The following is a 25,092-nucleotide window of genomic DNA, read 5'->3' as shown; positions in this document are numbered from 1 at the left end:
CACTGTTGACAGTGCATGTCAGAGCAGAAACCAAGCCAGGAAGTCAAAGGAATTGTCTGTGGACCTCCGAGACAGGATTGTATCGAGGCACAGATCTGGGGAAGGGTACAAAAACGTTTCTACAGCTTTGAAGGTCCCGAAGAGCACACTGGTCTCCATCATTCGTAAATGGAAGAAGTTTGGATCCACCAGGACTCTTCCTAGAGCTGGCTGCCCAGCCAAACTGAGCAATCGGGGGAGAAGGGCCTTGGTCAGGGAGGTGACCAAGAACCCGATGGTCACTCTGACAGAGCTCCAGCGTTCCTCTGTGGAGATGGGAGAACCTTCCAGAAGGACAACCATCTCTGCAGCACTCCACCAATCAGGCCTTTATGGTAGAGTGGCCAGACGGAAGCCTCTGCTCAGTAAAAGGACCATGACAGCCCGCTTGGAGTTTGCCAGAAAGCACCTAAAGGACTCTCAGACCATGAGAAACAAGATTCTCTGGTCTGATGAAACCAAGATTGAACTCTTTGGCCTGAATGCCAAACGTCACGTCTGGAGGAAACCAGGCACCTCTCATCACCTTGCTAATACCATCCCTACAGTGAAGCATGGTGGTGGCAGCATCATGCTGTGGGGATGTTCTTCAGCAGCAGGAACTGGGAGACTAGTCAGGATCGAGGGAAAGATGAATGGAGCAAAGTACAGAGAGATCCTTGAGGAAAACCTGCTCCAGAGCACTCAGGACCTCAGACTGGGGCGAAGGTTTATCTTTCAACATGACAACGACCCTAAGCACACAGCCAAGACCACGAAGGAGTGGCTTCGGGACAAGTCTGTGAATGTCCTTGAGTGGCCCAGCCAGAGCCCAGACTTGAACCCCATTGAACATCTCTGGAAAGACCTGAAAATAGCTGTGCAGCGACGCTCCCCATCTAACCTAACAGAGCTGGAGAGGATCTGCAGAGAAGAATGGGAGAAATACCCCAAATATAGGTGTGGCAAGCTTGTAGCTTCATACCCAAGAAGACTTGAGGCTGTAATCGCTGCCAAGGGTGCCTCAACCAAGTACTGAGTAAAGGCTGTGAATACTTATGTACATGCAATATTTCAGTTTTTTATTTTTAATAAATTTGCAAAAATTTCTACAAAACCTTTTTCACTTTGTCATTATGGGGTATTGTGTGTAGATTGATGAGAAAAAAAAGGAATTTAATCCACTTTGGAATAAGGCTGTAACATAACAACATGTGGGGAAAGTGAAGGGGTGGGAATACTTTCCGGATGCACTGTGTGTGTGTGTGTGTGTGTGTGTGTGTGTGTGTGTGTGTGTGTGTGTGTGTGTGTGTGTGTGTGTGTGTGTGTGTGCGCATGTAATCCAGTGAGTCAAGTAAATTCTTTATGAGGCAGTACAAGCCGGTTTCATGCCATAAGCAATCATCAGCTGTGTTTGACAGCTGATGATTTGATACAAACAACTGCAACTGCCGTGCTAAGGCCTCGTGTCCTCTTGAAGGAAAATGCCAGACAGAGGGACTCATCTACCAGGCATCGGTGACAAGTGAAGACAACTGCAATGTGGACACTTAGGTGGGACTAACAGAGGACCCTTTTAAAATGAGGTTTAATGCCCATATGAGTAGCTTCAGACCTGAACATGCAAGAAATGCAGCGGCCTTAAGCCGCCACATGTGGTCATTGGTAGACAGGAATATCAGTTACTCTGTCTCAGAGAAAACCCTTACAAAGACTAGTGCATATTCAGTTAGAGGTAAAAGATGTGACCTGTGCTTGGCAGAGAAGTATTTTATTATTTGCAGACCTGATATGTCCACCTTGAATAGTAGAAGCTAATTGACCACCAGCTGTAGACACCGAAAAACATGTCTCCTTTGTAACTACAAGTAAAATGTCTTTATTATCCCCCCCCCATTAGATGATACACATAGGACATTTATTAGGTGTTGTATTTGTATATTTTAACTGCCTGCCCGTCCAACTGTTCCCCAACACCACCCCACCATATGATTTACATACATTACCCCATGTGATGTTACCTTGTTATATTCTAAATGTAGACTATTTCAACAGTGACCTGGTCCTTTAAATGCTTTTTCAAACCAAGCCCCAGTCCCTTACCCCATTGTTGTAATGTTTTCTACTCCACCATTGGTTGCTATGCATCGTAACTACCTACCCCCTTGGTTGTTATAGTTTAAATGTTTTCTCCTCTCATTGGTTGCTATCCAGTGAAATTAGGGGTGTGACGCAGGGCAACGTAAACTGTGTTTTCTTTGCTGAATCACATTAGCAGCTGATGAGTGTGCCACGCACCAAACAAGCTTGTACTGCTAAGTAGTAAAAGTTAATTTTCCTACATCTATTGTAGCGAATTAAGGGGGCAGTCCGGGAAACCGTCGCCACAGCCGGGACGCGAACCCGTGGGTCTGACTCCGCAAGCGACAACATTAATCAGTCGACCAAAGGGTTTTGTCGACTGCCCCCTTAATTCGCTGGCTTAGTCGACTGCCCCCTTAATTCGCTGGCTTAGTCGACTGCCCCTTAATTCGCTACATCGGTGTCAGAAGTGGCATGGCGAGACCGTAAGGCCATCGGAAGCGTATGCGCCCAGAGGCGTGAAGGAGCTGATAGGCTGAAGCGCGGGGACGCGCTTCCCGAAAGAGGGGGGGTAGTGTAACGTGCACTGATAAGTAGACACGTTAGTCGACTGGTTAACGTTGTCGCTTGGGGTGTGGGAGATACGGGTTCGCGTCCCGGCTGTGGCGGTACCCGGGCTGCCCCCCCCTTAATTTGCTACAATATATGTAAGCATATTCAACCAGTGGTAAAATGTGCAATCTATGTCTAACTGAAAAATATTTTATCATTTGCAAACCAGAAATGTCCACATTGAATAACAGGAATGGATTGGCCAGCAGTTGCACCTATTTTGTAATTATAAATAAATAAAGTTTGGTACTACTAGTTCCTTTAGTTTTACTTTTACCAATTTACTTACGCACAGGTTCTCTTTGTGGATGATAGTGCTGCTTTTAATACGATCTTTTTGTTATATAAATGTATTTCTAGCTTTTCCCCTTATCCCACCCAATTAACCCAATGGCATATGGCCGGAACTCTTGTGGAATAACTCCCCTGGCTCCCGTTTCCACAGGAAGGAGATAGTCGTTACACCAGTTTCCTTCAAACTCGTGTCGGCTGCTCTCGCTATTTTACACGCTGAAGCCTCCTCGCATGGATTGCATCACCCTTCAGGCCGCAAAGGAGGCGTAGGGAGAATGCTTTCAGTTGCTTGGCTGCAGGCGCCCGGGTGGGCCAGAGGGGTCGCTGGAGAACGAAGAGTTCCCGAACACTACACCGATCTACACCCACTATCCCTCGGGTAAGGGTGGCCTAATGAAGGCCTCACCCCGTGGACGCTCTGGCCGTGACCGGTTACGGCGAGTCTGGGATACGAACCTCCCAGCCACGTGACGAGCGGGTTGCAAGAACGGCGGTTTATTCCGCTCGGCCACCAGAGTGGCTTTTAATACGATCTTACCTGCAAAACGTTGATAAGTTATGGCAACCAGGCGTCAATCACTCTTTGTCACTGGATTTTTTACTTTCTACAGCAGGGGTGTCAAACTCCAGGTCTCGACGGCCGCAGTGTCTGCAGGTATTTGTTGCAACCATGCACTACACCACCTGATTAAACTGGTTCCTTTCCCTCCTTGATCAAGGAGGTGAGCTAATCAGTGAAATCGGGTGGTGTAGTGCACGGTTGCAACAAATACCTACAGACACTGCGGCCCTCGAGGCCTGGAGTTTGACACCCCTGATCTACAGCATAGAACAAAGGTAGTCAAAATTAACAATAGGCTCTCTAAAACCCAGTGCATGAACATAGCTGCCCCTCAGGGTTGCATACTATCACCTCTCCTGTATTGTCATGTCTGTCTATCGTCTGGTCTTTAAAAATAAAAGTCTCACCGCTCCTCTCATTTCAGAAACTTCACTTCCTGCCCCAGTGTCTGTGTCCTCCTGCAAGATTACTTTCCCCGCCTTGATTGGATTCATCTGTGCCTTGTTACCACCAGTGTATTTAGTCTCTGTGCTCCCCTCGCTCTGTGCCAGTTTGTTTTGTGCCTAGTGTCAACTTCTGCCAGCCTCTCTCTAGTGTTTGTATTTCTTGTGTATATGGCTCTAAAAAAAAGATCCACTTCAGCGGTCAGAAATGAGACATATTTGTCATCAGACAACAACCATGGATTAAAACACCAGGGTGCACGGGACTCAGGTCCTCCACCTACTACTAAATCTAAACTCAGAGGGGCGTGGTCTGATATGACAATAGAATTGTGAGAACATGAATGAACAGAGGGTATGAGTCTATTGTCTAGGAAAAAGTAATCAATGCGGTTATAAGTATAATGGACAGGGGAGAAATAAGCATACCCCCTACATGTGGGGTTAAAAAACGCTAGGAGTCTGTAACAGAAAATTCCTGAAAAAAGCGTTAATAACTTTAGAAGATTTGGACGGATTGCTCAGTTTACTGGAGGACCAATCTAAAGGACCCAACCAACAGTTAAAAGCCCCCCTGAGGACAAGAAGGTGTGAGGACATATCTGGAAGCTTAGAAAAAAAGTGCGAAAAAGTTATTGTTGCCCCAATTTGGTGCATATACATTGGCAAGAATCAACTTAGTATTATAGCTGCGTCCAGTGATTATAATATATCCACCGTTGGCATCTGAGATGACATTGGAGGAATAAAAAAGGTACAGATTTGTGTATTAGAACAGCAGCGCATCTGGCTTTGGTTTGGAAAGCAAAAGCTGTCTGGTGGGTTGGGGACCAGTCCCACAGCTGGTCTTTCTTTGTGAGCTCTCTGAGAGACTGTGTCAGGGTGGCTAGACCTGGAATGAAACGACCACAGTATGTGACAAGGCCAAGGAAACTTCTGACCTCCCCTGGTTTCCGTGGGGTTGGGGTCTCCTTGACTGCAGCCACCTTCTTGGGGTCCACTGAGATGCCTTGATCTGAGAATACATATACGAAAAACTCCACCTTGGTCTTGTTGAAGTCACATTTGTCACCATTGAGTGTGAGGTTACATTCACTGAGACGCGTAAGGACCGCCTCTAGGCTCTTGTCATGTTCTTCTTGGCTAGTGCCATACACCAGCATGTCATCACTGATGTTCAGAACACCCGGGATGTCAGACAGTATCTCTCTAATGGTGTTTGGAAAATCTCTGCCGCTGAAGATATCCCAAAATTGAGTCGTTTGTAGCGCCTCAGGCCCACATGTGTTGTGAAGGTTGTTATGTAGCGGGAGTCAGGATGGAGTTCAATCTGGTGGTAGCCAGCTGTCAGATCAAGTGTGGAAAACACTTTTGCCCCATTGAGGTCTGCTAGAATGTCATCCAGTGTGGGAGTGAGGTGCCTCTCACGCTTGATGGCTTTGTTTGGGCGTCTCATGTCAACACACAGTCTGATTTTTCCTGGTTGTTTGGGCTTTGGAGCTACTACCACCGGAGAGACCCATGGCGTGGGGCCTTCAACACGTTCGATGATGTCTAGTGCCTCTAGTTTCTCCAGCTCCTGTTCCACTAGCTGTTTCATGTGGAAGGGGATGCGCCTGTGTTGTTGAGCCACTGGTTGCACTGTAGTGTCAATGTGGATTTTCACTTGGTGATCCTTGAGGTTTCCAATGCCTTGAAAAACGGTGGGGAATTTTTTTTGGAGCATGAGCGGCACACGTACATTGTTGACCAAGCGGACTAGATCGAGGGCAACTGCTGTCTGGCAGCTTACTACAGGAATCGCTGGCTTGTCGACCGCGAAGAATGTTTCTCTGACAATTCTGTCTCGGAAGCCGAGTTGTGAGCAGAATTGCCCGCGCGTTGGCAGAGGCGTGCGGGAGCCATAAGCAAAAATCTGGACTGATGTGTTCTGCAGTACTGGGCGGGCTGGGAGTGATTGAAATGTGCAATAGTCCATTACATTGACTGAGGCTCCTGTATCTACCAGCACTACGAGAGGCGACCCATTTATCTGAATGGTCTGTTTTGGCGCTGTGATAGCTGGGTCTTTCAGTGTAAAAAGATATCTGGGGGAGTGGTCTGTGCTGTCTTCACTGGGACGCGATGAGTGGGCATTTGATTTTGAAGTGTCATCTGACTGTTGACATTGTACATAGTTCATACTTTGTCTTGGGCGCGACCGGCACATTTTTGAGAAATGATTTTGTTTGCTACAAGTGCGACATGCAAGCCCACGTGCTGGGCAGTCACCTCGATGAAGGAATGAGCCACCGCAGTTGAAGCACTCCGTATGCGCAGGCTGCCGGGCAGAATGAGCAGGTTGCCTAGCCCGCTGATTCCTGCGCTCTCGCTGGCGCAGAGCCAAAATACCATCCCAAACGGTGTCTGATCGTTTCTCCATTTCACGCGCTTGTTGTTCAGACGCTTCTTCCAGCCTGGCCAGTTCCAGGAGTTTTGTCAGATTCACCGTGGGATCAGTGAGAGCTTTTCTCCTAAGCTTGTGCGATACGCAGCTTTGCACAATGTGGCGTCTTGTTTCTGCGTCAACATCAGAGAACTCACAGGATACTGCAAGTGCGCATAAGCGGACATACTGTGACGTGGTTAAATAATGGACTTCTTAGACACCCTTTCCATGCACGTTACAATACTATTCCCCAACGGTTTCATTTCCAGAATGTGTAGATTGCCTAAACTTGTACACCCCAGAATCCACATTCCTCTTCGGTGAAAAGTAAGTCCCAAGTGCCTTAACGGCTTTATCAAAGTCTTTAGCGACTCCCTAATCAGGCGGCGTCACAGAAATGCCATATACCTGTTCGCCCGCATAATGAAGTAGCATGGCACGTTTCCTACTATTGTCTTTGATGTCCACGGCCAACAAGACATTTTCGAAACGAGCCGTCCATTTCTCCCATCTCGGTCCCAACGTCCCCGGGGCACCTCCATGGATATCAAACGCCGGGAACGCGTCGCCCGACGCGGGAAACTTTGCCATGATGAGATGGCGGATGACGTGATGAACTTGTTGATTCGTGCTAGCTAGCTCAGCTAATGCAGTTAGCTGAACGTTACTACCCTTTTGGTACTACTGATTAGAGTTCATAATTCAATTCCGCAGTGCAGGTTCCGTCAATCCACAAAGTCCTCGTCGCCAGTGTGATGGCCTGCTGTTCACTCTCACAGATGATACCAGCGTTTCTGAGTTAGCCGTGGACCTTCGCCATGTCTGTTCCGCTCCACGCACAACGTGCACGTCATCCGACTGACCCCCGTCCACCTTCCCGCTCCCGTGGCTGCTCTGTTTACTGTCCCATAACTCCCTGTGTCCTTAAAGGCGTATTCCCCTAATACCGAACATCACACCCCCGCGTGCTTTCAGGAAGGCTTCCTCTATGAAAGGCATCCTGACGAGCAGTCTCAGAGCAAGATCTTCCCGGAATCTCTTAGAAAAGTTGGTCATACACCCTTCGTTCCCCAGGGCCTTCCCTATTTGAAGACTGCTAATGGCTTGTCTCACTTCTTCCAGAGGAATATTCCCTTCTATTAACCCCGTTTGGGCTTCTGTTAATATCGGGAATCCAACCAATGGAAAAAGAAACTTGCCGCTTGGCCTCCTCTACTACTCCTTGTGACATGGACAGCGCTTGATAGGAAACAGTTGAATGTGTTAGTTATTGCTTCCGTGTCCATGATAATGTTATTGTCCTTATCAAACATTGAAGGAATCAGGTTCTACGTCTGTGGTGGCTGTGTGGGCCAACATCTTCCCAGCCCTTTCACCTTGTTCGCAGTATGTTTGCTTTGCGCACACAGGTGCAAATTCAGTTTTCTTCTGTAATGTATTTTTGAGCTCACAGTTAAGTTTATTCAATTTATTCTAATTGATTGTATTTTTGTTCTCTTTAAAGTGTTTTTCTAGCTTATTAAAATCTGGATCTAATTTTAACATTCTCTCAGTATCCTTCTTTTTTTTAAATTTTTTTGACGAGAGCTATGCTGGATGAGGCATCTTCTCGGATAAGCTTTGAAAGCATGCCATATTATGCCATTTTCGTCAATTGAGCCCTCGTTGCGAGCCCAAAATTCTTGGGACTGCTGACTTAATGGATGCGCATGATTCTTCCTTATTCAGCATTAAGTTGTTAAAGCGCCGTTGTAATGTTTTTCTTATTTTCCCTGATAAGACAAGGACTATATTCACAGTTGCATGGTCAGATCGAACTATATTGTCAGTTGTGGCACTCATTATTTGACTTACTAAAACCCTGGAGGGGAGAAAATAATCGATTCTTGAGTAGGTCTGGTGAAGGTAAGAGAAGAACGTGTAGTCCTTGTAATTTGGATGCAATAATCTCTGGAGGTCAATTAGCCCTAATTCGTTTGACAACTGGTCTACAGCTAGGATGGACGACATACTGTGCTACGTCTTGACGTTTCCTCATCACTTTTCCTGAAAGGGGACTTCTTCTCACCAACCACATCCAGCACTATGATGCTGACAGCTCATTTCAGAGGCAAAACACTACCCAGAGCTTTGAAATTCAGGTGGGAAGTCACTGATCAGTACTTCATTCCACACACTATGTAGGAGGTCTGTATCTGACCTCAGGAAGTCAGATACCCTGTGTTTCTATGCTGTTCACAGTCTGACAGGCCTCTCCTCTGTCGGGCTGGCTTGCTTGCTTGTTTGTTTGTTTGTTTGTTTGTTTTTACAGGTGATGAGGAGACATACTGGGTGGCTCCTCAGGGTGAGCTAACTGGCTGTACTTGTAACTGTGGCTGTTCTTGTCTCATCCTGGGACCTGATGACAGCTTTTCTCAATAAGACCTGCGTTTTTGACCTGCTTTTTCTTGTGGTAAAATGTTGTGTTTGCACTACTAACAAGACTTCCATAGCACATTATTCACACACGTGGCAGTACTCTGCTGAGGTCTCAGTCTTCTACATGTTTATGATTTTATGATTTCAGTTTGGCTGGTATATTTAAAGCTTTTTGGACAAAACTCTGCACTGAAAAAAGGGGAGAGGTGGGGTTGTACAATTTATCAAAATACATTTCGTATATATGACATGATTCATAAGTAAAAATAAATCAATTATTTTTAGAAAACATAACTTTAGTATGTGCAACTGATGTACATCTTTTTTATGTAAATACAATAAACTTTTTTCCCCCACTGTGAGTGTTTTCCCCTTCATTTGTTACAAACCTGAACCAGCTTGTAACAAGTCAGAGCATTTAAATTCAGACTGTCAGAAGTGTGAAAGAAATTGGATCAGAAGATTACATTAGATTACATTAGCATGTAAATGTAGTGTTAAACTCCATGTTTCCCAGATCTCTTCAGAGTCATGGAGACAAGTGTCCCATTTTGTCTTCCAGTCTGCCCAGATAAAATAGTCCCGCTCTTAAACCATTCATCCAGTCTGCCCGGATAAAATAGTCCTGCTCATAAACCATTCATCCAGTCTGCCCGGATAAAATAGTCCTGCTCATAAACCATTCATCCAGTCTGCCCAGATAAAATAGTCCTGCTCATAAACCATTCATCCAGTCTGCCCAGATAAAATAGTCCTGCTCATAAACTATTCATCCAGTCTGCCCAGATAAAATAGTCCTGCTCTTAAACCATTCATCCAGTCTGCCCAGATAAAATAGTCCCGCTCTTAAACCATTCATCCAGTCTGCCCAGATAAAATAGTCCCGCTCTTAAACCATTCATCCAGTCTGCCCAGATAAAATAGTCCTGCTCATAAACTATTCATCCAGTCTGCCCAGATAAAATAGTCCTGCTCATAAACCATTCATCCAGTCTGCCCGGATAAAATAGTCCTGCTCATAAACCATTCATCCAGTCTGCCCGGATAAAATAGTCCTGCTCATAAACCATTCATCCAGTCTGCCCAAATAAAATAGTCCTGCTCATAAACTATTCATCCAGTCTGCCCAGATAAAATAGTCCTGCTCATAAACCATTCATCCAGTCTGCCCAGATAAAATAGTCCTGCTCATAAACCATTCATCCTGTCTGCCCAGATAAAATAGTCCTGCTCATAAACCATTCATCCAGTATGCCCAGATAAAATAGTCCTGCTCATAAACCATTCATCCTGTCTGCCCAGATAAAATAGTCCTGCTCTTAAACCATTCATCCTGTCTGCCCAGATAAAATAGTCCTGCTCATAAACCATTCATCCAGTCTGCCCAGATAAAATAGTCCTGCTCTTAAACCATTCATCCAGTCTGCCCAGATAAAATGGTCCTGCTCTTAAACTATTCATCCAGTCTGCCCAGATAAAATAGTCCTGCTCTTAAACCATTCATCCTGTCTGCCCAGATAAAATAGTCCTGCTCTTAAACCATTCATCCAGTCTGCCCAGATAAAATAGTCCTGCTCATAAACCATTCATCCAGTCTGCCCGGATAAAATAGTCCTGCTCTTAAACCATTCATCCAGTCTGCCCAGATAAAATAGTCCTGCTCATAAACCATTCATCCAGTCTGCCCAGATAAAATAGTGCTGCTCATAAACCATTCATCCAGTCTGCCCGGATAAAATAGTCCTGCTCATAAACCATTCATCCAGTCTGCCCGGATAAAATAGTCCTGCTCTTAAACCATTCATCCAGTCTGCCCGGATAAAATAGTCCTGCTCATAAACTATTCATCCAGTCTGCCCAGATAAAATAGTCCTGCTCATAAACCATTCATCCAGTCTGCCCGGATAAAATAGTCCTGCTCTTAAACCATTCATCCAGTCTGCCCAGATAAAATAGTCCTGCTCATAAACCATTCATCCAGTCTGCCCGGATAAAATAGTCCTGCTCATAAACCATTCAGTTGGACTGCTAACTGAATTCACGAGTTTGATCAAATTGTGCCTCGTTATAATCTAACTAATGTCATATCACTCATCATGTAACTAACACTATCAATCTTCATGTACCTATAACTCATCATGTAACTATCACTGTATCACTAATCATGTAACTAACACTATATCACTCATCATGTAGTAACTACCACTGTATCACTCATCACGTAACTATCATGCATCATGTAACTATCACTGTATCACCCATCATGCAACTATCACTCATCATATAACTATCACTGTATCACTCATCATGTAGTAACTATCAATGTATACCTCATCACGTAACTATCACTCATCATGTAACTAACACTGTATCACTCATCATGTAACTATCACTATATCACTCCTCATGTAACTAACACGTATCATGTAACTAACACTGTATCACTCATCACATAACTAACTCTGTATCACTCATAATGCAACTATCAATGATCATGTAACTTACTCTGTATCACTCATCATGTAACTAACACTGTATCACTCATCATGTAACTGTCACTCATCATATAACTTACACTGTATCACTCATTATGCTATCACTCCTCAATGCAACTAGCCCTGTATCACTCATCATGTAACTGTCACTCATCATGTAACTTACACTGTATCACTCATTATGTAACTATCACTCATCATACAACTAACACTGTATCCCTCATCATGTCACTACCACTCATCATATAACTACCACTCATCATATAACTACCACTCATCATATAACTACCAGTCATCATGTAACTACCACTCATCATATAGCTACCACTCATCATATAACTACCACTCATCATGTAACTACCACTCATCATATAACTACCACTCATCATATAACTACTATTCATCATGTAACTACCACTCATCATATAACTACCACTCAACATGTAACTACCACTCATCAAATAACTACCACTCATCATATAACTACCACTCATCATATAACTACCACTCATCGAATAACTACCACTCATCATATAACTACCACTCATCATATAACTACCACTAATCATATAACTACCATTCATCATGTAACTACCACTCATCATATAACTACCACTCATCATATAACTACCACTCATCATGTAACTACCACTCATCATATAACTACCATTCATCATGTAACTACCACTCATCATATAACTACCACTCATCATATAACTACCACTCATCATGTAACTACCACTCATCAAATAACTACCACTCATCATATAACTACCACTCATCATATAACTACCACTCATCATATAACTACCATTCATCATGTAACTACCACTCATCATATAACTACCACTCATCATATAACTACTATTTATCATGTAACTACCACTCATCATATAACTACCACTCATATAACTATCACTCATCATGTAACCAACACTCATCATAGAACTACCACTCATCATGTAACTACCACTCATCATATAACTACCACTCATCATGTAACTACCACTCATCAAATAACTACCACTCATCATATAACTACCACTCATCATATAACTACCACTCATCATATAACTACCATTCATCATGTAACTACCACTCATCATATAACTACCACTCATCATATAACTACTATTCATCATGTAACTACCACTCATCATATAACTACCACTCATCATATAACTACCACTCATCATATAACTACCATTCATCATGTAACTACCACTCATCATATAACTACCACTCATCATATAACTACTATTCATCATATAACTACCACTCATCATATAACTACCACTCATCATGTAACTACCACTCATCATATAAATACCACTCATCATATAAATACCACTCATCATGTAACTACCACTCATCATATAACTACCACTCATCATATAACTACCACTCATCATATAACTACCACTCATCATGTAACTATCACTCATCATATAAATACCACTCATCATGTAACTACCACTCATCATGTAACTACCATTCATCATATAACTACCACTCATCATGTAACTACCACTCATCATATAACTACCACTCATCATATAACTACCACTCATCATGTAACTACCACTCATCATGTAACTACCACTCATCATATAACTACCACTCATCATGTAACTACCACTCATCATATAACTATCACTCATCATATAACTACCACTCATCATGTAACTACCACTCATCATATAACTACCACTCATCATATAACTATCACTCATCATGTAACTACCACTCATCATAGAACTACCACTCATCATGTAACTACCACTCATCATGTAACTACCACTCATCATATAACTACCACTCATCATATAAATACCACTCATCATATAAATACCACTCATCATGTGACTACCACTCATCATATAGCTACCACTCATCATGTAACTACCACTCATCATATAACTACCACTCATCATATAACTACCACTCATCATGTAACTACCACTCATCATATAACTACCACTCATCATGTAACTACCACTCATCATATAAATACCACTCATCATAGAACTACCACTCATCATATAACTACCACTCATCATATAACTATCACTCATCATATAAATACCACTCATCATGTAACTACCACTCATCATAGAACTACCACTCATCATGTAACTATCACTCATCATATAAATACCACTCATCATAGAACTACCACTCATCATATAACTACCACTCATCATATAACTACCACTCATCATATAACTACCATTCATCATGTAACTACCACTCATCATATAACTACCACTCATCATATAACTACCACTCATCATGTAACTACCACTCATCATATAACTACCATTCATCATATAACTATCACTCATCATAGAACTACCACTCATCATATAACTACCACTCATCATATAACTACCATTCATCATGTAACTACCACTCATCATATAACTACCACTCATCATATAACTACCACTCATCATGTAACTATCACTCATCATGTAACTATCACTCATCATATAAATACCACTCATCATAGAACTACCACTCATCATATAACTACCACTCATCATATAACTACCACTCATCATATAACTACCATTCATCATGTAACTACCACTCATCATATAACTACCACTCATCATATAACTACCACTCATCATGTAACTACCACTCATCATGTAACTATCACTCATCATGTAACTACCACTCATCATGTAACTACCACTCATCATAGAACTACCACTCATCATGTAACTACCACTCATCATAGAACTACCACTCATCATGTAACTACCACTCATCATGTAACTACCACTCATCATAGAACTACCACTCATCATGTAACTACCACTCATCATAGAACTACCACTCATCATGTAACTACCACTCATCATGTAACTACCACTCATCATATAACTATCACTCATCATATAACTACCAATAATCATTTCACTATCACTCATCATATAACTAACACTGTATCCCTCATCATGTAACTATCACTCATCATGTAACTAACACTGTATCACTCATAATGTAAATATTACTCATCATATAACACTTTATCACTCATAAATCAAATATTGCTCATCATATAACTAACACTGTACCACTCATAGTGCAATTATTACTCATCATATAAGTAAGACTGTATCACTCATAATGCAACTATTACTCATCATGTAACTAACACCGTATCACTGATAATGTAACTATTAGTCATCATATAACTAACACTGTATCACTGATAATGTAACTATTACTCATCATGTAACTAACACTGTATCACTAATGATGTAACTATTGCTCATCATGTAACTAACACTGTATCACTAATGATGTAACTATTACTCATCATGTAACTAACACTGTATCACTAATGATGTAACTATTACTCATCATGTAACTAACACTGTATCACTAATGATGTAACTATTACTCATCATGTAACTAACACTGTATCACTGATAATGTAACGTTTGTATTACTCACCATGTAACTATCACTGTATCACTAATGATGCAACTATTACTCATCATGTAACTAACACCGTATCACTGATAATGTAACTACCACTCATCATGTAACTAACACTGTATCACTAATGATGTAACTATTACTCATCATGTAACCAACACTGTATCACTGATAATGTAACGTTTGTATTACTCACCATGTAACTAACACTCTATCACCTTTGTCTTTACTGCAAATTAGTGAATGGGAGAAATGATCATAGAAACACACTCACCATAGTTATAGTTATTCTTCCGATATATCTTCGGTCCCAATCTGATTGTTTTACATGTGCACCTGTCTATATGCATGCACACGTACACGCACACACACACACACACACACACACACGGAAAGACGGAGAATGATACACAGATACACTGATTTATTGTATATTTCATTGATTGATTGATTGATTGATTGACTGGTTGATTGATTACCTCCATTTGATCCTTTGCAGTGGAAGTTGTTTGAGTCCATGGGAAAATCTGGACTGGATTCTGGAGAAGAATTTTAGCTGTGAATTCCTTTTTGGACCATCTGCAGATCAGCAGCTTCTGAACTGTTCCACTGATTCTGTACAGTTTCACTGTTCAGCGTGCCATTCAACTGGTTATTATATAAAACTTTGTTAAAAGAAACACTCAACAGGAGGGAAAGTGCTCAACAAATAAGGAGCAAAATAATCCAGTGAGTCAAGTAAGAGCTCATAAAGAATTCACTTGACTCACTGGCGATCATATATATATATATATATATATATATATATATATATATATATACACACACACACACACACACACACACACACACACACACACACACACTTGTGAATGGTTCGGGGCGTAGTATGTGCGTGCTGTAAAGGTCGGTAGATGGTTCTGTTCTACCTTCTCCTCCATTAACAGAACCAGACACCAGACTGTGTGGCCCTGTTGCACCACCTGTCAGAGGTGTGACGGCTCACATGCCATGCGTTTGTAGGTACATACGTATAACTTCCCACATTCCTGGTCGTACTGTGACCACTTCCTGGGTGATAAGACTGTCACAGTGCGGCCTACTGGCCGCCTGGCTGCTCCGCCCGCCCTTCCCATTCACCCTGCTTATCTGGAAACCCTCTGCAAGCATACTTCTCATATCGCAAGCTGCTGCAATGCAGGGTTGTGTGTCCATATTTACTGTTCATATCTGCCCACATCCCCTGTCCGTGTCTCGCGGTGGGAACCCGTGAAATGTGTATTTTGTCTATGTGTCACGGTGCGAACCCATGAACTGTGTACTCTGCATCAGAGCGTCCATTCCTGTCGGCCCGGTGTTCAGGACTACCTCCAGTCACGTGTACACAGCTGCTGTGCAGGACTACCCGCTCACACTGGAGCAGGGACACAGGTCAGCCAGTCAGCAGGCTCTCTGTCCGTCTGTACTTCTGTCTGTCAACGTGTGTGTGTGTGTGTGTGTGTGTCCATGTCTAGGGGTGTAGTAGTGACTGTCCATCCATCCATCCATCCATCCATCCATCCATCCATCCATCCATCCATCCATCCATCCATCCGTCCATCCATCACCCAAACCCCTCATCCTGCTCAGGGTCGCGGGGATGCTGGAGCCTATCCCAGCAGTCATTGGGCAGCAGGCGGGGACAGGCTGCCAGACCATCACAAGGCCCACACACACACACACACACACACCTAGGGACAATGTAGTACAGCTGATCCACCTGTCCTACATGTCTTTGGACTGTGGGAGGAAACCGGAGCCCCCGGAGGAAACTCATGCAGACACGGGGAGAACATGCAGACTCCACACAGAGGACGACCCGGGACCACCCCCAAGGTTGGACTGGCCCGGGGCTCGAACCCACGACCTTCTTGCTGTGAGGCGACCGCGCTAACCACTGTGCCACCGTGCCGCCCAGTGACTGTACAGTGGTAGTTTAACTTGGTAACTTTCTAGTGGACTCTGCTGGTCTACGTGATGCTACTCTGACTCCATCTCATGTATGAGACCTTTACAGTTTCTTCTCAGCTGATCTCATCTGATCAAAACAGTTTCACCATTAACTAGTGTGGGACTATAGAACCTTCTGGACTCACCCGTTCACCAACCTGTTAACATACTGAAGTTCACTGAGAGTCTCACCTGGATTACATCTGGACGGGTCCTGGTAGAACTGGTCTAGAGACATAAAGAGAGACACTGGTGAGAAGGGATCCACCAACCTGTCAGTCTGTTAGACAAATAGAGAGACAGACAACATATCAGAGAACACACAGGACAAAGTAACAAGCGTGGTGTCCATCCTGGGCTGAGGAGGCCATGCTGGAGACTTGGTCATCAACTGGACGTCATGTGGAGATGTTGACGTGAGATCACATGTGTTGTGGGGTTGTGGCTCTGGGAACATGGTGATAGAGCGGATGTGTCGTCGGCTGCAGTACAGCACAGTGGGCCAGCTCTCTGAACTTACTCCACTCTTTTAGTGAGATGGACAGTGAACGTCTCTACCTGCTTGGTCTCCGTATCCACGGTACTAATCATCAAGTTCTGAGGTGTAACTATCCTATGAAAGTACCAACAGCCATCCACAGAACCACGTCACATCATCAGTGAAGAGGTCGTCAGTCCACTTTGTGATATGGGACTTTATTAATATTGCTCAGCCCTACCCTTGGATATGTTATTTGTTATTTTCTTATCACCGGAAGAATCTTTCTGGAGTCCATTAGGCCTAATTAGCCCAGCTGTGGAGAGGGGGTCTGTTGCTAATATGAGGACACCAGTCATTATCTGTACACCATCATCTTCATCGTCTCCTTCCGTAAGCTCAGAACAAGCTTCCAGACACTAATACGTCACATACATTTTCTTATTTGGATTTTTTGAATTTGAGAAACTCTGTTGACCCCGTGGGGGAAGTCTTCTCCGCATTTCAGCCATGCTAGCTGTGTGGCTAGGAGCAGTGGGCAGCCGCCGTGCGGCACCCGGGGACCAAGTCCAGTTCGTCTCGCCACGTAAGAATAACCAAGCTATCTGTTGTCGGTATACATCATTTCAACAAGAAGAGTAAAGAGGATCATCAGCATAACGGTGGGGTTACCTGGCCCATCTGCCTTGACGATAGCCTCGGGGGAGATGCAGACTCCGCGGTCGTAGAGGGGCAGCTCAGAGCAGGCCAGGCTCTCTGGCCACGTGTGGTTGTAGCGTTTCATGACGGGCTCACAGCCACATTTAGCACGCTCACACACCGCCTTGCACGGCTTGATGGGCTCATGCTGGAAGTCGATGGTGCAGATGGGAGCGTACATGGCACACAGGAAGAAGAGAAGGTCTGGACTGCAGCCCGTACCTGCAAACACACAGGAGTACATACACAGTACATATGCAGGACACATACTATACCACATATACATGAGTACATATACAGTACATGTGCTGACAAGTGAGGAGAGTGTGCTGAGAAGGTGGAAGGAATACTTTGAGGGGCTGATGAATGAAGACAATGAGAGACAGAGAAGGTTGGATGATGTGGGGATAGTGGATCAGGAAGTGCAGTGGATTAGCGAGGAGGAAGAGAGGGCAGCTATGAAGAGGATGAAGAGTGGAAAGGCAGACTGGTACCGATTTTCCAGAACAAGGGTGATGTGCAGAACTGTAACAACTACAGAGGTATAAAGTTGATCAGCCACAGCATGAAGATATGGGAAAGAGTAATAGAAGCTAGGTTAAGAGGAGAGGTGATGATCAGCAGCAGCAGTATGGGTTCATGCCATGAAAGAGCACCACAGATGTGATGTTTGCTTTGAGAATGTTGATGGAGAAGTATAGAGGAGGCCAGAAGGAGGTGCATTGTGTCTTTGTGGATTTAGAGAAAGCATACGACAGGGTGCCGAGAGAGGAGGTGTGGTATTGTATGAGGAAGTCGGGAGTTACAGAGAAGTATGTAGGAGTGGTACAGGATATGTATGAGGGAGGTGTGACGGTGGTGAGGTGTGTGGTTGGAATGACAGATGGGTTCAAGGTGGAGGTGGGATTACATCAAGGATCGGCTCTGAGCCCTTTCTTGTTTGCAATGGTGATGGACAGGTTGACGGACGAGATCAGGCAGGAGTCTCCATGGACTATGATGTTTGCAGATGACATTGTGATCTGTAGTGAGAGTAGGGTGCAGGTGGAGGAGAGCCTGGAGAGGTGGAGGTATGCACTGGAGAGAAGAGGAATGAAAGTCCGTAGGAGCAAGACGGAATACATATGCGTGAATGAGAGGGAGGACAGTGGAATGGTGAGGATCCAAGGAGTGGAGGTGATGAAGGTGTATGAGTTTAAATACTTGGGTCAACTGTCCAAAGTAACGGGGAGTGCAGGAGAGAGGTGGAGAAGAGAGTGCAGGCAGGGTGGAGTGGGTGGAGAAGAGTGTCAGGAGTGATGTGTGACAGAAGGGTACCAGCAAGAGTTAAAGGGAAGGTTTACAAGATGGTGGTGTGACCAGCTATGCTGTATGGTTTGGAGACAGTGGCCCTGATGAAAAGACAGGAGGAGGAGCAGGAGGTGGCAGAGATGAAGATGATAAGATTTTCATTGGGAGTGATGAAGAAGGTCAGGATTAGGAAGGAGCATATTAGAGGGACAGCTCAGGTTGGACGGTTTGGAGACAAAGCAAGAGAGACAAGATTGAGATGGTGTGGACATGTGTGGAGGAGAGATGCTGGGTATACTGGGAGAAGGATGCTGAATACTGAGCTGCCAGGGAAGAGGAGAAGAGGAAGGTCAAAGAGGAGGTTTATGGATGTGGTGAGGGAGGACACGCAGGTGGCTGGTGTGACAGAGGAAGATGCAGAGGACAGGAAGAGATGGAAACAGATGATCTGCTGTGGCGCCCCCTAATGGGAGCAGCCGAAGGTAGTAGTAGTAGATATACAGTACATATACAGGAGTACATATACAGGAGTACATATACAGGAGTACATATACAGCCCGTACCTGCAAACACACAGAGCTGCTAACTCCACATGCCCAACCAGCACCACACTCAACTATTACGTACTATATAGTATATATACAGTACATAAACAGTACATAAACAGTACATATACAGTACACACACACACACACACACACACACACACACATACGTATATATACACTACCGTTCAAAAGTTTGGGATCACCCAAACAATTTCGTGTTTTCCATGAAAAGTCACACTTATTCACCACCATATGCTGTGAAATGAATAGAAAATAGAGTCAAGACATTGACAAGGTTAGAAATAATGATTTGTATTTGAAATAAGATTTTTTTTACATCAAACTTTGCTTTCGTCAAAGAATCCTCCATTTGCAGCAATTACAGCATTGCAGACCTTTGGCATTCTAGCTGTTAATTTGTTGAGGTAATCTGGAGAAATTGCACCCCACGCTTCCAGAAGCAGCTCCCACAAGTTGGATTGGTTGGATGGGCACTTCTTTGAGCAGATTGAGTTTCTGGGGCATCACATTTGTGGGGTCAATTAAACGCTCAAAATGGCCAGAAAAAGAGAACTTTCATCTGAAACTCGACAGTCTATTCTTGTTCTTAGAAATGAAGGCTATTCCATGCGAGAAATTGCTAAGAAATTGAAGATTTCCTACACCGGTGTGTACTACTCCCTTCAGAGGACAGCACAAACAGGCTCTAACAGGTACTATTTAATGAAGATGCCAGTTGGGGACCTGTGAGGCGTCTGTTTCTCAAACTAGAGACTCTAATGTACTTATCTTCTTGCTCAGTTGTGCAACGCGGCCTCCCACTTCTTTTTCTACTCTGGTTAGAGCCTGTTTGTGCTGTCCTCTGAAGGGAGTAGTACACACCAGTGTAGGAAATCTTCAATTTCTTAGCAATTTCTCGCATGGAATAGCCTTCATTTCTAAGAACAAGAATAGACTGTCGAGTTTCAGATGAAAGTTCTCTTTTTCTGGCCATTTTGAGCGTTTAATTGACCCCACAAATGTGATGCTCCAGAAACTCAATCTGCTCAAAGAAGTGCCCATCCAACCAATCCAACTTGTGGGAGCTGCTTCTGGAAGCGTGGGGTGCAATTTCTCCAGATTACCTCAACAAATTAACAGCTAGAATGCCAAAGGTCTGCAATGCTGTAATTGCTGCAAATGGAGGATTCTTTGACGAAAGCAAAGTTTGATGTAAAAAAAATCTTATTTCAAATACAAATCATTATTTCTAACCTTGTCAATGTCTTGACTCTATTTTCTATTCATTTCACAACATATGGTGGTGAATAAGTGTGACTTTTCATGGAAAACACAAAATTGTTTGGGTGATCCCAAACTTTTGAACGGTAGTGTATATACACACACACACACACACACACACACACACACACACACACACACACACACACACACACACACACACACACACATATATATATATATATATACACTACCGTTCAAAAGTTTGGGATCACCCAAACAATTTTGTGTTTTCCATGAAAAGTCACACTTATTCACCACCATATGTTGTGAAATGAATAGAAAATAGAGTCAAGACATTGACAAGGTTAGAAATAATGATTTGTATTTGAAATAAGATTTTTTTTACATCAAACTTTGCTTTCGTCAAAGAATCCTCCATTTGCAGCAATTACAGCATTGCAGACCTTTGGCATTCTAGCTGTTAATTTGTTGAGGTAATCTGGAGAAATTGCACCCCACGCTTCCAGAAGCAGCTTCCACAAGTTGGATTGGTTGGATGGGCACTTCTTTGAGCAGATTGAGTTTCTGGAGCATCACATTTGTGGGGTCAATTAAACGCTCAAAATGGCCAGAAAAAGAGAACTTTCATCTGAAACTCGACAGTCTATTCTTGTTCTTAGAAATGAAGGCTATTCCATGCGAGAAATTGCTAAGAAATTGAAGATTTCCTACACCGGTGTGTACTACTCCCTTCAGAGGACAGCACAAACAGGCTCTAACCAGAGTAGAAAAAGAAGTGGGAGGCCGCGTTGCACAACTGAGCAAGAAGATAAGTACATTAGAGTCTCTAGTTTGAGAAACAGACGCCTCACAGGTCCCCAACTGGCATCTTCATTAAATAGTACCTGTTAGAGCCTGTTTGTGCTGTCCTCTGAAGGGAGTAGTACACACCGGTGTAGGAAATCTTCAATTTCTTAGCAATTTCTCGCATGGAATAGCCTTCATTTCTAAGAACAAGAATAGACTGTCGAGTTTCAGATGAAAGTTCTCTTTTTCTGGCCATTTTGAGCGTTTAATTGACCCCACAAATGTGATGCTCCAGAAACTCAATCTGCTCAAAGAAGTGCCCATCCAACCAATCCAACTTGTGGGAGCTGCTTCTGGAAGCGTGGGGTGCAATTTCTCCAGATTACCTCAACAAATTAACAGCTAGAATGCCAAAGGTCTGCAATGCTGTAATTGCTGCAAATGGAGGATTCTTTGACGAAAGCAAAGTTTGATGTAAAAAAAATCTTATTTCAAATACAAATCATTATTTCTAACCTTGTCAATGTCTTGACTCTATTTTCTATTCATTTCACAACATATGGTGGTGAATAAGTGTGACTTTTCATGGAAAACACGAAATTGTTTGGGTGATCCCAAACTTTTGAACGGTAGTGTATATATATATATATATATATATATATATATATATATATATCTCAACACAGATACAAGAAAAACGATTTTAATACATTGCAGTACAGGCCTGTTTCGTGCGTCTGGCCACTCACCAGCTGCTAATGTTTTATTCACTAACATCGTTTTTCTTGTATCCGTGTTGAGATTCCACTCCTCATTAGTCGAGCACTCACAACACCATCATTGACGGTTTCGGAAAAAAAACACTATATACACACACACACACACACCCACCCACACACACATACAGTACATATACAGGAGTATATATAGAGTACATATACAGGAGAATATATATAGAGTACATATACAGGAGTATATATAGAGTACATATACAGGAGAATATATATAGAGTACATATACAGGAGAATATATATAGAGTACATATACAGGAGAATATATATAGAGTACATATACAGGAGTATATATAGAGTACATATACAGGTGAATATATAGAGTACATATACAGGAGAATATATATATATATATAGAGTACATATACAGGAGTATATATATAGAGTACATATCCAGGAGGCCCCAAAGAGCAGAGGAAGGATGTGATTGGGTAAAGCTGTAAACAGAGGAGACTTGTGCTGCTGTCACACTTCTGACCACTATTACTGACTGACTGACCAGTATAACTGACTAACTGGCCCGATTTGTTGAATGAGCAGTAGGTACGTGTCCGGAAGTTGAAGTTGAGGTGGGCGGAGTTACGGCCAAAACCCTGTTAGATACTGGGAGCCAGGTTAGCGCCACCTCTGAGGCCTTTTCCCGGCAGCACTTACTAGGCGAGAATGAAGACGTAACCCCTACAGCCAGACAGCTTAAGCTAACTGCAGCTAACTCATTGTGCAAGCTGTGGGGTTAACTGTATCTGAGTATGGGTTTTTGGTAGTCAAGGCTCCGGTCACAGAACAGGCAGAGGACCAAGAGCTAGTTTCAGATGCAGAAGGGAAAGATACAGAGCAGGACACAGAGAAAAAACACCTACCAGAAGAGCTTCCGCCGGTGTGTAAGGAGAGGGATTCTCCACAAGATATATGTAAACATTGCCAAATTGGAGCTCCGGCAGGAACTTGGCTGTGTTTAGAGATCGAAATACTGCGGCGGGTGCTGCATATGGATCGCAAGTGCCCAAAACGTGTAGTTTGTCTTTGCTTTTCTTCTTTCGTAAGGTGATCCAAATAGCCGTTGCTTGGAACAGCTGGAAAATTGAAGGTCTATGCTGCAACTCTACGGAGTTTCCACTGTTGGTCACCATGCTGGAACTTTGTTTTACCCGGCAGGGCTCCGCGTCAGTCACGTCACTGAAAACAATGGCTACCACCAGGTGGCAGTACATGAGAAACAGACAGAAGACAGCCTTCACGACCTCCTTTGGGTTGTTTTAGTACACTAGAAGTACACTAGACTGCCTATCGGTGTTTGCAATGGGCCAGCGACTTTCGAAAGACTCATGCCGGCAACCATGAGTGACAGTGTTCCAGATCATGCTTGTGTACTTAGATGACATTTTAGTCTACTCGCCGACTTTGGAGGACCACCTGATGCGGCTTCAGACTGTGTTACAGAGACTCAGGGAGACGGGGTTAAAGGTCAAAGTAGAAAAATGCCATTTCCTCCAGTCCAGCGTGCACTTCCTTGGTCACCAGATATCAGCTGAGGGCATAGGCACAGATCCGGACAAGGTAGCTGCAGCGAAACAGTGGCCAGTTCCCTCCACAGTTGAGGTAATTCTTAGAGTTTTGCAGCTTTTCCAGGAGGTTTCTGCAGGGATTTTCCCAGCTGACAGGTCCCTTGCATGATGTCATCAATGTGTGCACCAAAGAAAACAACCCTGCTAGGTCCAAAAACCTGTTGAACAGTCTATAGACACAAGTATGTCAAGAGTCCTTTCAACAACTGAAAGAGAGACTTACCAGTGCTCTTCTATTTGGTTATACTGATTTCTCCCTCCCACTTATTTTAGAGACAGACGCCAGCAGTTTAGGGCCAGGTGCAATCCTCTATCAGTTGCAGGGAGGGAAAAAAAAGACGTGATAGCATATGCCAGTAGGAGGTTGACAAGTACAGAGAAAAATGACCGAAACTACAGCAGCATGAAACTAGAGCTTCTTGCACTCAAGTGGGCCGTGTCGGAGAAATTTAGAGGGTATCTGTTGGGGTCCAAGTTCACTGTAGTAACAGATAATAACCCTCTGTGTTACCTGAACCCAGTGAAACTAGGAGCTATTGAACAACACTAGGTAGCCCAGTTAGCTCCATTTGATTTGAAAGTCCAGTACTGTCCTGCTCGATGTAACACTGCAGCAGACACACTCTAGGCAGCCGTTAGCAGGGGAGCCCCAGCCAAATGGAGATGAGGAGTTTGACTGGTGTAAATCTATGTGCAATGTGGTCAAGAAAGGAACAGCTTTAGAGCCAGACTTAGTCAGTGCAGGTGTCAAGTGTTGTCAGGTTAGGCAGACTCATTTCACAGCAGTTGAGCAGGATACTGAGGTTACTGATGCCTAGGGTAATACATCAACTCTGCCAGGTTACTCTAAGGATGAGCTGTGACAGTTCCAGAACACTGACCCCACACTGAAGTCA

At 43.5% G+C, this 25,092-nt stretch overlaps 1 protein-coding gene across 1 annotated transcript in view; it reads right to left on the bottom strand.

Moving 5' to 3' along the window:
- frzb (frizzled related protein) overlaps positions 1 to 25,092 on the bottom strand; it is a 68,848-nt gene that overhangs the window by 29,459 nt on the left and 14,297 nt on the right. The window contains exons 2-5 of the mRNA XM_056290012.1: positions 17,945 to 18,193; positions 16,987 to 17,022; positions 15,285 to 15,344; positions 15,080 to 15,145 (exon numbers count right to left, since the gene is read on the bottom strand). Of these exons, the coding sequence (XP_056145987.1) occupies positions 15,080 to 15,145; positions 15,285 to 15,344; positions 16,987 to 17,022; positions 17,945 to 18,193 (411 nt within the window). The remainder of the gene's footprint in view (positions 1 to 15,079; positions 15,146 to 15,284; positions 15,345 to 16,986; positions 17,023 to 17,944; positions 18,194 to 25,092) is intronic.

Source organism: Lampris incognitus, chromosome 11, assembly GCF_029633865.1.
Source record: "Lampris incognitus isolate fLamInc1 chromosome 11, fLamInc1.hap2, whole genome shotgun sequence".
Taxonomy (NCBI): Eukaryota; Metazoa; Chordata; class Actinopteri; order Lampriformes; family Lampridae; genus Lampris; species Lampris incognitus.
The sequence above is the reverse complement of the archived record's forward strand: the minus strand, read 5'-3'. Positions and strand labels throughout refer to the sequence as shown.